This window comes from Sinocyclocheilus anshuiensis, unplaced genomic scaffold, assembly GCF_001515605.1.
Source record: "Sinocyclocheilus anshuiensis isolate Anshui unplaced genomic scaffold, SAMN03320099.WGS_v1.1 scaffold355, whole genome shotgun sequence".
Taxonomy (NCBI): Eukaryota; Metazoa; Chordata; class Actinopteri; order Cypriniformes; family Cyprinidae; genus Sinocyclocheilus; species Sinocyclocheilus anshuiensis.
The window spans coordinates 751,072-763,606 of NW_015549571.1; the positions used below are offsets into that span (position 1 = coordinate 751,072).

At 38.7% G+C, this 12,535-nt stretch overlaps 1 protein-coding gene across 2 annotated transcripts in view; it reads left to right on the plus strand.

Annotated features, from left to right (window-relative positions):
• Positions 1-12,535, plus strand: part of LOC107657392 (cyclic AMP-dependent transcription factor ATF-2-like) — a 27,421-nt gene that overhangs the window by 7,831 nt on the left and 7,055 nt on the right. For both annotated transcript variants that reach the window (XM_016445439.1, XM_016445441.1), the window contains exons 8-11: positions 326-412; positions 3,675-3,842; positions 4,810-5,007; positions 7,914-8,019. In XM_016445439.1, coding sequence (XP_016300925.1) covers positions 326-412; positions 3,675-3,842; positions 4,810-5,007; positions 7,914-8,019 — 559 coding nt within the window. The remainder of the gene's footprint in view (positions 1-325; positions 413-3,674; positions 3,843-4,809; positions 5,008-7,913; positions 8,020-12,535) is intronic.

Here is a 12,535-nt window from a genome sequence, read left to right on the forward strand (position 1 = left end):
CAGAAAGGCGGGGCATAGAGGAGAAGCAATAATGTACAGTATGTGGAAAATAATGTGTTTTTTGAACCTTAAACCGCATAAACACATTGCATTACAGCAAATACACAAAATAATGTTCTTTTTTAGCAGCGTCATATGACCCCTTTAAGTACTATTAAGTAACTACATTGTTCATAGTAGCCGCTTAGCTACAGATATGTATGTTTGTGGGATAATGAGGGGCATGTTTGTGTCTTATTTAGTTTTGTTGGCTTCTTTTATTTTTCTCATTAAGTGTGTTGGAGACAATGCATTGATGTTTTCTGTGGTGTCTGTGTGTTTTCAGCTTGTCAGACCAGTCACCTTAGTGCCTAGTGTCCCTGGAATCCCTGGCCCCTCCTCTCCACAGCCTGTCCAATCAGAAGCCAAGATGGTCATTTCTGCCCCGCTTATTTACATATGCATCCACATGCACCTCATTTGCAAGCATGTTTTAGTGTAAGCAGATTTTCCTTCAGCCCAGAGGGACTGAGGATGTACAGTCCACAACACTGACACAACAACATTGAGCTTTGTGTAGTTCCTGTACAAGAGCACAAGAGGGCATCTGGCTGGACTGTTGGAGTAGTGGATGCTGACATGAACTTTGAAATCTAGAGATCAGCTATTTCCATGTTTGTAGAGAAATTTGAACATGCACTACTAGCCAAAAGTGTGGAGAAATTATGATTTCTTTATGTTTTTCAAAGAAGTCTTTTATTCTCACAGAGGCCGCATTTATTTGATAAAAATTTACTTATTTTTTAAGCTATTTATTTATATGCATATGGCCAAATAAGTACTTGCTTGCATCCATGCATCCAAACGAATGCACATCTACCCCATGACCAAACATTCATAACATGCACCACATCAGCATACTCACATATGCACATAAACCATATTCATACACATACACCTTCCAGATAACCTCCATCTACAGGAAGCACACGCACAAAACCTCAACTCATCTAAAACATCTAATGAGCCCTCATCAAGCAAACACCCCCTCATCTCTCTCTCTCCCCTGCCACACAGACACGGCACTTTACAAGGACTGATGATGCTGCAAAGACCACAATAATGATAATTAACTTGCTGAATTTAGAAGATTATGCTGTTAATTAGTTGCAAAATAAAGATAAGTAATAAAGGAGCAGATGGTTGAATAAAGCCCTTGAGATGTAGGGCTACTGCTCTGATGGGGCTCCGATGGCAGATATGAAATATGGATCTGACTGGCCCCGCACACATCGTTCACAGTCCCTCTGTTTCTCTCTCTCTCTCTTTCTCTTTCAGTCGTTCGCTCAGCCCTTCCGTGACTCATTCCACGTGAATAATTTCCTTCTAGTCGTGTAGAAACGTGGAGTTCGGGAAGGGTGTTGCTCTATAAACTAATTTGCTAGATAGATTGGTCTGCCGAGGATGGCTGTTAAAATAATGCTCTTTTCTTGTTTTTTCATGAAAATTAATGCGTCCTCCGTGCCTGTGGCAATGGTTACACACCTCACCTGCTGTGGGGGGCGTTTGTTAACTCACGCGCTCGACTGCTTTCGGGCCACATGGTTTCCTACAAAGGGTTTTTAAAAAACCAAGTCAGCTTAGAAGAATTATCGGTTGCACTTTATTTTACAGTATGTGTACTTACAAGTACTTACAGTGTACCTACAGTGTACTTACCTAAGAAAGTACTGGTAATATAAGGTAACTACATGGGGTAGGGTTAGGTTTAGGGGTAGGTTCAGGGTTAGTACCTAGTTATTGTAATTACCATAATAAGTACATAGTATGTACATGAGGAACAGGACTGTCAAATAAAGTGCTACTGAATTATCTATGGAGAAATACAACTTCTCGGCATCTGTCGTTCTGAAGACTGGATTTCTGTTTGTGTTTGTTTCACATTAACTGAAATAAAATGTTAAAATACATATTTAGTGTGATTTTATATATACATATATAAGAGGGTTGCCAAGGTATCATTTCTAAATAAACTAAATTTAGTTTAACTTGATGTACTAATATAACTAAAACTGAAATAAAAATGAATGAAATCTGTATAGACATAAAAAATGACAAAAAAACAGTTACTAAAACTTAAAATTAAAATGAAACCTAAAACCTATTCAATCTTAAAATTAAAGCGAAAACAGAAAATATAACTAATATAAAAACGTATTCAAAATAATAATAAAAACAATAATTGTGTCTCAGTAATGCTAAGATAACACTGCACAAACTGTATGAGGATTAGACATTTAAATTTATTGATTTATTTTACTGCTGTCAAACAATTAATCGCATCCAAAATACAAGTTTTTGTTTACATAATATATGTGTGTACTGTGTTTTTTTATTATGTATATATAAATACACACACATGCATGTCTATATGTAAGAAAAAGATGTTATCTTTATATATTAAATATATTTAATATAAATTATAGGAATATAAATATATACATGTAAATATTTTCAAAACATATACTGTATGTGTGTGTATTTATATATACATAATAAATATACACAGTACACACACATGTATTATGTAAAAAAAACTTTTATTTTGGATGTGATTAATCATTTGACAGCACTAATTTATCTTCATTATTGCTCAAATGTTCACAGAAGTCCCTGTGTGGTTTTTAACATGTTTTTTGTAAAATGTTTTGGTTAAAAAAAAATAGTAAAAATTTAATTATTTTATATTTATTTAAAAATATTTGTTTAGCTTTATTTTCTTATTTTTATTTTTTGTTTTACTTATTTAAAGCTTCCATGTAATCAACACTTCATTGTCGCAAAATTATATATTTTTTTATTATTAATGAATTTAATTTAGTTATTAAATTAAATAAAATTAAATTTTCAGTAAATTATTTAGATGTATTTGATAAATAATTTTAATGCTGCTTTAAACTTTTGAATCAGTGTTAGTGCAGTGGCTATTGAGTCAATATCACCAAAATACTGAAAAAATATTGAGAAACTGCGTCAAACCCTAGTGTTGTCATTATCGGGGGTTGCTCCTAGTGAAGAGAAAAGCTCTTGGCGCTGAGGTCTCTGTGCTGCACACGCTACAGTACGCCAGGGAAAGGCAGATTTCCCTGACAAGAGAAAATCACAGGCATCTCCAGGGAATAGGGAATTAGCTACGACAGCTCTTACTCCTGTGGAAGAGCTCTGAGGGAAGCATCTGTTTAAAGCTGTGATGAATATGTTGTTTTAATCCTTGCCTCTGGTTTTCCGCAGAAGTTAATTATTCTAATCTTCAGTTCTCGCCTCTCTCTAATGTAGTTTAGCCTCCTGATCCCAGAGAGAGAGAGAGATAGCAACATGTTTTCCTCATTTCGCTGCTGGAACTATAGACCGACATGCTGAAGAGAGCGAGGTTTTATGTTAAACGCTATGCAAATAGGCAGATTTCAGTCTGTTGCACATTGCAGCATTGCAGCTCATTGTGGCCAGAACCGCCCATTTAATCAGGAAGGGCCCTCCGACTGACATTTAACATGGCCAATCACAGTTTGGTGTTTTGAATGTGACATTTAGGGCAGATCGATGTGAAATTCAACACTAAGCAAGCAGATAAAACTAGATATATTCTTCTTGCAAAGAAGTTAGTAATAGATGTTGACCTGACCTCTGACCTGCAGAAGCTGAAGGCGGCCCTCAGTCAGCAGATCCCTCAGGTAACCAACGGCGATGCAGGTGACATCCAGAGCAGCTCGGCCAGTGAGACTCCGCCCCCGGCCCCGCCTCCAGCTGATGAGCCACGCCCACAGTCACTACAGCAGCCGGCTACATCCACCACAGAAACGCCTGTATGTGTTATTAAATGCCTCTTGCAAATAATCCTGAAAGTAATTAGGTATCATGTAACTAACAGAACAGCAGGTTAACGATTGATGTTAATTTTTATGAATTTGTATAATTTTAATATTTCAAATTTAACAGTAGGTAATGGATTATGAGCTAGTATGAATTAACAATGAAGAGTAGTACACTTCCGTTCAAACTTTTGGGTTTGGAGAGTTTATGAAAGTTTTTTTGTGTTCACCAAGAGTGCATTTATTTGATCTAAAATACAATAAAAAACGGTGATATATTTTGAAATATTACATTTTAAAATGTTTTCTATTTTAATATATTTAAAAATGTAATTTATTTCTGTGATCAAAGCTGAATTTTCAGCATCATTACTCTAGTTTTCAGTGTCACATGATCCTTCAGAAATCATTATAATATGCTGTTTTGCTGCTCAAATTTTTTTTTTAATTATTAATGCTGAAAACAGTCGCTCTACTCGATATTTATGCGAAAACCATTATTTATTTATTTAACAGAAATGTATTTGAAATAGAATTTTTTGTAACGGTGTATAATTCCTGTCACTTTTAATCAGTTTAATGCATCCTTGCTGATTAAAATAATTTTTCTTTTCATTTTGAAAACTTGCTTACCTTTTAAATGGTAGTTTAGATGTATAAAGTAGCATTAATGTGTAGACTAACAAATGCCTTAAGAAATTGTTGTTCATTGTAATGTCATGATAGCTAATGCAGGTTTACGAATTCAACCTTATGGTAAAGTGTTACCAATGATTGCATAAAAACATACAAATTTAAAAAGAGAATTATTCATATTTTTAAAACCGCTAATCAAGCGCAACACACATTTCCGTGGTGCATTTAAGTCTAGTACATTTCTGTCTTCGTCAAGCTTTGGCAGGTGCAGCCCTTGATTTAATTCTTCTAAAAGGTCTTCGTGTTTGATTGTGGGCCTGTGCAGGTGTCTCCGGCCCAGCACACCTCCAGCACAGGTGGGCGGCGGCGGAGAACCACCAGCGAGGACCCAGACGAGAAGAGGCGGAAGTTTCTGGAAAGGAACAGAGCGGCTGCGTCTCGCTGCAGGCAGAAGAGGAAAGTCTGGGTGCAGAATCTGGAGAAGAAAGCGGAAGACTTGAGCAGCATGAACGGACAGCTACAGGTACACACACACACACACCATCTTCCAGTGTATTTCCGTGTGCATTGGAGAGCCAGACAAAGATGGTGATGAAGTCATTAATGTAAATTAAGAAGTGTGTTTGCATGACAGCCACGGCGTGATTGTTGGAGTCTCCTGCATCGATATGGCCCTGTCAATAAAGACGTTTCCTCCAGATGTCATCGGCACACAAGCGTGTCGCCTGTTCTGTCGGAGCGTTTGTGAGCTGCCCTGGAACTCTCCCAGGGAAAGCCGTCTCTTTCTCAACCCCCGTTTTGTAGCAGGCAATTAGGATCCGCCACTGACAAGTTCGAAACAGTTCACGTAACCGTTGTCTCTGCTGATAACGGAGAGTGCGGCTCGGCGCCGGCACGTTCCAGACAATTTAATGAGATGTGCCACTGTTTATTTGCGTGCTGTCTTTTTTTATTTGTCCGTTTAAACAAAGCGCAGTGGTTTGGCGACGGGGTGGGGGAAGGGCGATTAATTTGTGGGTGATATGAAGGAATAAACTAACATGAAACAGATGGAGAAGCGAAGAAGGGTGTAGAACAGAAAGCTTGGGACTCTGAAAACGAGCATGACAGTATGTTTCATCGGAGAGAAGCTGTTTAATACGGGCGCATTTATCAGCGCTGATGGGCCGGTGTAATTGTCCCTCTCTGCCCCGTTGGCCCAGCTGATCGGAGCGTAGAGCTCTAATGATGCTCAATTACGTTAAGATCATCCTTAACTGGCTTTTTAACGAGGTGTCAGGGTTTGCCGACCAGCGCACGGCAGCACTCGAGCCAAACATCCCCCCTGTGCTGTCTTTATGGATGCAGCCGGTCTGTGAAGACATTAAACACTTTAATGGCCTGATCTTACTGCCTCGCCATCTCTCTGAAAACAGCACAAGGGACAGTTGAGATTCATCCGATTTTAGACATTTCGTTTGATGTTTTGTTTTTTGTTGTTGAGAGGTAGAATGGGAGAACTGTACCTGAAGCCATATGTCAGTTTAGAAGTTCACCGGTAGGACTGGACAATAATTCAATATCAATATGTATCGCGATATCATTTTTTTCAGTAACGGTGATATGATTTTTAAACACATTTCCGATATTTCGATATACATTACCAGAGTTTCCCATACATTGATTTATTTGTGGAATAGATTATAGAAAGGAATACTTTTATTTAGCAAGGATGCTTAAAATTGATCAAAAGTGATAATAAAGGCATTTATAATGTTACAAAATATTTCTATTTCAGATAAATAGTGTTCATATCGATATCGGAATTATATCGTATCGACCGAAATTAAGAAATATATCGTGATATAAATGTTGGCCATATCGTCCAGCCTGATTCACATTGACTTATGACTTATTGACTTATAACTTGACTATACATTTGAATTATAAATACCTTGTAGCTAAATTCCAGCATGTTAAATGGTTCTTCTTTTCTTCGTTTGTCTGATATCTAGACGTAGACGAATATTTTGACCTATTACAGGTTAATTAATGGAATTTTTCAGAATTAGTCTTTTTGGACAATTAAGAGACATCTGTACCAGTGTACTTTTTTTTGTTTTGTTTTTTGTTTTTTTCTCAGATATTTTAGAGTAAACAATTGTTTCAAGTAAGGCTTAACTTATGTACACTACTTTTTTTTCATGTCTTTAAAAGAAGTCTTTTATGTTCACCAACATTTGCATTTATTTGATAAGAAACGCGGTAAAAACAGCACAATTGTGAAATATTACTACAGTTTAAAATCTATTTTATATTTTAATTCATTTCTGTGAGGTTAAAGCTGAATTCTCAGCATCATTACTGCAGTCTTCAGTGTCACATGATCTTCAGAAATCATTCTGATATGCTGATTTGCTGCTTAAAAAACTTTATTTTATTATTATTATCAGTTAAAAACAGTTGTGCTGCTTAATATTTTTGTGGAAACCATGTTGCTTTTTTTTGTTGTTTTTTTTGATACATTTAAATTTCAAAAGAACAGACCGAACAGAATTTATTTGAAATAAAAGGTCTTTACTGTCACATTTAATAAATTTAATGCACCCTTCCTGGAAAAAACTATCAATTTCAATTGAAAAACGCTGTAAATTTTGAGATTTAGTCAATCAGGGTTGTTGTCACCCTGTCAAGGTTTATTTTGTGATAATTAATTTCAACTGCATTTTCCTGCTTGTTATAATATACTTCTCGCCTGATAAATAATAAATAAATCTACATCAAATACTGATTTGAAATTGCTTATTATATGAGAAGAAAAATGTACAGACATGAAACTAGCACAGCCACGTGGGAAATCATTTGCCTGGAACGACGGTGGAATTTAAGCTACATTTTTGACCACAAAATGACCTCAGTTAATCAATCACGTTCCAGAAAGCTGGGCTGTTTACTGTTTATTACCGTTAATATTTATCTATCAGCCGCTGGCCACACTGCTCTGGAGATATTGACATGGCAGTTGAACACCAGTCCACCCGTCTTGTTTTAGGATTTTTAACAGCCCCTGAGCCTTATGAGTTATTTTCCAGTAACTAATAATAATAGCCTGTGGTCAAGCTGAGCTCCAGACTATTGTTCGGCTCTCTGTAAATCCTGTTAAAGTCACCTTCGCTGTTAAACAGCCTGTCTTTAGCGCATGCAGAACAGCACAGCACAGCCCCATGGGAGTCCTAACGGCAGACGAGAGTAAATCTCACCAGAATGGGTGACAGTGTTTCGCTGACGGAGGGGAGCGCTCTCTCTGTGTTTCTCTCTCCTGGGACTCTGCCATTAAGCAGCTATAATTGTGTCCCAAAAAAGCTTAAATGAAGAAGAGCTAGTGATCTTTTTCTGTTGATTCCTCCTCATTGATCTTGACGGGTAACGTGCTTCTTTCTCTCTGTCCAGAATGAGGTGACTCTTCTGCGCAGCGAGGTGGCCCAGCTGAAGCAGCTTTTACTGGCTCACAAAGAATGTCCCGTGACGCTCCTGCAGAAGAAATCAGGATACCACCGTGAGTGACCTCAGCAATTCACACTGCCAGACATATCCATTTGCTTCGTCATCAGACTCCAGGGCTCTCCATTTAAGATTTAGCGCTTATGAATCACAACAGCCATAAAATGTGTTTCTTAGTTTTGTGATATTTATTGAAAAACATCTTGATTCTGCACTCTAAAGCCTCTAAAGCCTTAACATATTGAATAATAGTCAGAAAAATCTACATTTTTCTACATCAAATGTTTTTTGTTTTTTTTACCTTTAGACAAAACCTTTCTTAAAAATTTGGGGGAAATTTTTGAGTGTCATATTTGATACATCAGACTCTTATGGTTCATATAGAATGATGCAGTAAGAATATGGAGCTCATACTGAAGGAGAAAAAGCACATTATTTTTATTCAAAAGCCCAAACTGAGCAAATTGGTGCAGATGTTGTTGTTTATATGACCAAAAAGTAAGATGGCATTCGGATAGCTTGTAATATAAATAATTATAATAGTACAGCATACTTGCAAAAGATGCATATCAATTTTAGTTGTCACTCTGTATCTCACAATAATACAGCATATTTTAGTAAGTTGATAATTTAATGCTTATTTTTAGGATCAAAGATTTGTAGTTTTTATTATAATGGAATACAATGATTATCGAGAGATAAACAAATAAATGGTCCTCAAAATCCTGCTGTATCATATTTGATCCTCATGATTTTTCTAAAAAAAATAAAAGATGCATGGATAATCAAGTAAACCTAAGTTAACTGTTCATCTTGAAATATTATTAACTATAAAAATGGTTCTTAAGATTACTTTCTAAAAATCATTAAAGAGACCCAGAGGGGGATATTTTTACAATTATACTGTAAGTACTTTTAGTGTAGTAGTATAAACTGTCAATCAGACAACAGAAGGCATGTAAAAGATACAACAGGTTTTTCAGCAAATGATTGCAGTCTAAATTCACAAATCACATTTTTGGCTTTTTTTTACCAAGTGGTTCACTATAAAGAAAAGAAAAATTGGCACACTGCCATTGATCAATTTTGCCAAGTGAAACAGAGATTGGAACGGGGCCAGAAAGGACCACGAGTTGGGATTTGTTGCCCAAGGTGTAACCACACACTGCCCACAAGGCTATAATCATAAGTACATGACTTTTAATAAATCATTCGTTCAGAAACATTCATAAATTGTAGTTACTGTTTTGAGTTACTGAATCAGCATATTACTAATGAAAATGTGTAAATGGACCACTAGTAGGGTACTGGAGCAGTGTTTCCCAACCCTATTCCCAGACAAACCTGATTCAACTCATTAGTAGAGACACCAAGACCGGACATGGATGGCTAGGGTAAGGGTGAAATACAAAATGTGTACAGTTGTTGTCGTGTCTCCAAAAACAGGGATAAGAAAGACTGTCCTAGGTGCTTACTTGCTGGCATAAGTCAAAAGAGCCTGATATTTCATTCACAATGCCTTAATCTCAGTTGGCAATGCGTTTCTAAATTTTGCTCAGGGTTCAAAACCAGATCTAATCTCACTGAATGCTTTTTTCCTCTTTCTTTGTAAATGAACACACATCTCTTGACTGACAGCTCTGCTTAATGGGTTGTAAAGTTAATGGTTTCCTTTTTTCCCAAATTTGTTTTGTTTGTTTTTGGCGATAAACAGATGAGTGTTATTCCTAATGAGTGTTCAGTTGGGTTCTTGATGAAATGTGAAGTGGAATATGAACTAGCACTGAGTGTGAAATACATATTCATCTCGTCCCATTATTACTGCAGAACGCAGAGGACTCATATATTTGCACAACAGCGATGTTCGCTAACAAAATGATCCCCGCTGTATGTGGCGCTGTGCTCTTTAAGATGAGTGATAAAGAGGCATTCAGAAACCGAGGGCTCGTCTGCCATATGCAGTCACTTCATATCAATTAGCTGTTGTCACAGGGACAGAGAAGTGGTTGTGGGATAGATTGCATATGCGCGTCTGCCCGCAGCACTTCCGCGACACTAAAACTTAACGCCACTACGCTCTGCCGGTGCGTAAGCACTTTTTGTACATAACTTGGATTTCACACCATGTCCGATACGTTGCTGGCTTTGCGTGTGCATGTGTCTGGCTCATTTTGTAACCCGAGGCTGACTTGTATTGACAATGATTGCTTCCAAAATGAGTGTATTATAGCAGAGAGCCTGACAGAAGTGCTGTTTGGCGACTGGGATGCGCCGCTGCAGCCGTGCAGTTCATTATGCGCCGGCATTGTTAAGCAGCTTGACTGACAGGTCTCATGCATATTATGAGCGGGATGCTTGTCGGGTGAGATTGGGTTGTCGGGGAGCGGTTCATTTGGTCGGTCTTGGCGAAGTAGAGGAGGGTACGGAGATGATCGAAACCATTCCTCAATCCTGTTTATGCTGCCAATGTCACCCAACATCGTGAGGGGTCATATATTAGTCACCTGTGCAAATGAGACTCGCAGAAGAGCGTCGTTCCGTCTTTGCCGGATTTGTAAACAACGCCAGTTTGTGCCACATTCATCGCAGGATGGAGAAGCCGCAGATGGTCATCACCTGTCAAAGAGCGGTCTTAATGCAGTGAAAAAGTGCAGACGTCAGTGAGGGTTTCATTCGGTCACCTGAACGCTCCCGTCTTGTTTGCTTCATTACACTCTGTTAGGCCTGAAATATATGAAAATCGCATTGTACCTGGTTGGGACAGGTGTAAAATATGGCCGACGTGGGCCTGCTTGGCAAAGCGTTTTCGTTTGTGATTTGCGTACTTAAGTAAAGTATGTTTCTGGCCTTAATCTCTCTGCCCTGGTAGCAGGTGGGGGGAAATTACCCAGGCTGCCCTGCAAACAGGGCAGGCCGTGCTTCCGTTTGGCATTGCACAAGCCCCATCTGCTCGCAGCGGAGGTGATCCGAGAGCGCTCTCCAGAGCATGCGATGCTGCGTATGATAATATATCACTCCCTATCCTGCTTAATACCATTAGGAGTAATTACAGATGCCTGAACATGGAGACGAAGAGAAGAGAAAACCCAGTTTTGATTTCTGAGCTCGACCTTACATGCATGTAGCAGGCGAGGTTTGCAAGTCAACAGATCGGAGCCCGGTCAATTCAGAAGCACGCACACAATCAAATACCCCCGCATTAATTACCAAGTGCCATTTGAGCCGTGCTTGCTTAATTAGCTATATTAATTATCATGGTAGTCTGCATTTCTGTGCGAGTCAGAGCGAGAGCGAGCCTTTTTTCATTCGCTTCCTCATCAGGAGCCAATTAATTCAATGCAACTGCAGAACAGCTGGTGGCATTTGGACCGCGCATCTCTGCCGCTCTCCTGTGTGTGTATCATTAAAATCAGGTGCAGTAATTATCTGTCGCTGCAGTAGTTGGCAGGAAAGAGAGGGTATCGTAGGGAGGGGTGCGCGAGTCTGGCCGCACGCTACAGCCTCTAATATACCCTGATGATGTTGGTTTAAAATGACATTGTAACTTTAATTAAAGGTTACAAAGCAAGCACAGGGATTAATAAAAGACAAAGCATTGGACTGGGAAAGTCTTTAATCGCAAGCATGCCAGCAACTCATCCGGTGCGAAAGAACTTTAGATGTTCGCGGGGTCAGAATCGAGCTTTCTCGCTCATACCATCGCTCAGGGGGGTCAGATTTGGCTGTTTAGCATAGACAGTTAGTGCCTGACGGTAGATGTCAGCACTACAGCTCAGGAGTCATCAGTGACATGGTGATTACAGGTCAGGTGATGCTTTAGCAAAGATGGCGTCGCACTTTCAGCAGGTATGTGCCAGCTGAGCGACTGTTATTGACATAAATTTGTGACCCCGTGCTGGCAAAATGAGTCGGAATGTGCATGGTCTAATTTTGAGCTACAGGCAAAAAAAAAGTGAAAAATGTTGATTTTGGTCGAATTTCAGGTTTTCACAAAAATGAGCCCTCGTCTAGCGATCCCAATGCTCCAAATAGTGATTAAACGTCTAAAATGATCTTTATTTGTGTTTTCTGAGAGGAGTACCTTTTTTCTGCTCGCTTCTCACCCTGCCGCTGACTGACATATGAATCGCGCTTCCGCCAGCACACGATCCCGATAAATATATACATATACACAGAATTACAGTATTTAAGTAGGCTATTCACGCAAACATAATCTTTTCAAGTCAAGTATTTATATAGCGCTTTTAACAATACAGATTCAAAGTCAAAGCAGCTTTACAGTATCAAATAGGAAAAAATAGTGTGTAATAATGCAAAAGGTAATATAGTAAACACTCAATTTTCAGTTAAAGGCAGTTCATCATTGATTCAGTGATGTCTTCGTCCAGCTCAGTTCAGTTTAAATAGTATCTGTGCAATCAAGTCGACGATATTGCTGGAAATTAAGTGTCCCCAACTAAGCAAGCCAGAGGCGACAGCGGCAAGGAACCAAAACTCCATCAGAATGGAGAAAAAAACCTTAGGAGAAACCAGGCTCAGTCGGGGGGCCAGTTCTCCTCTGGCCAGACGAA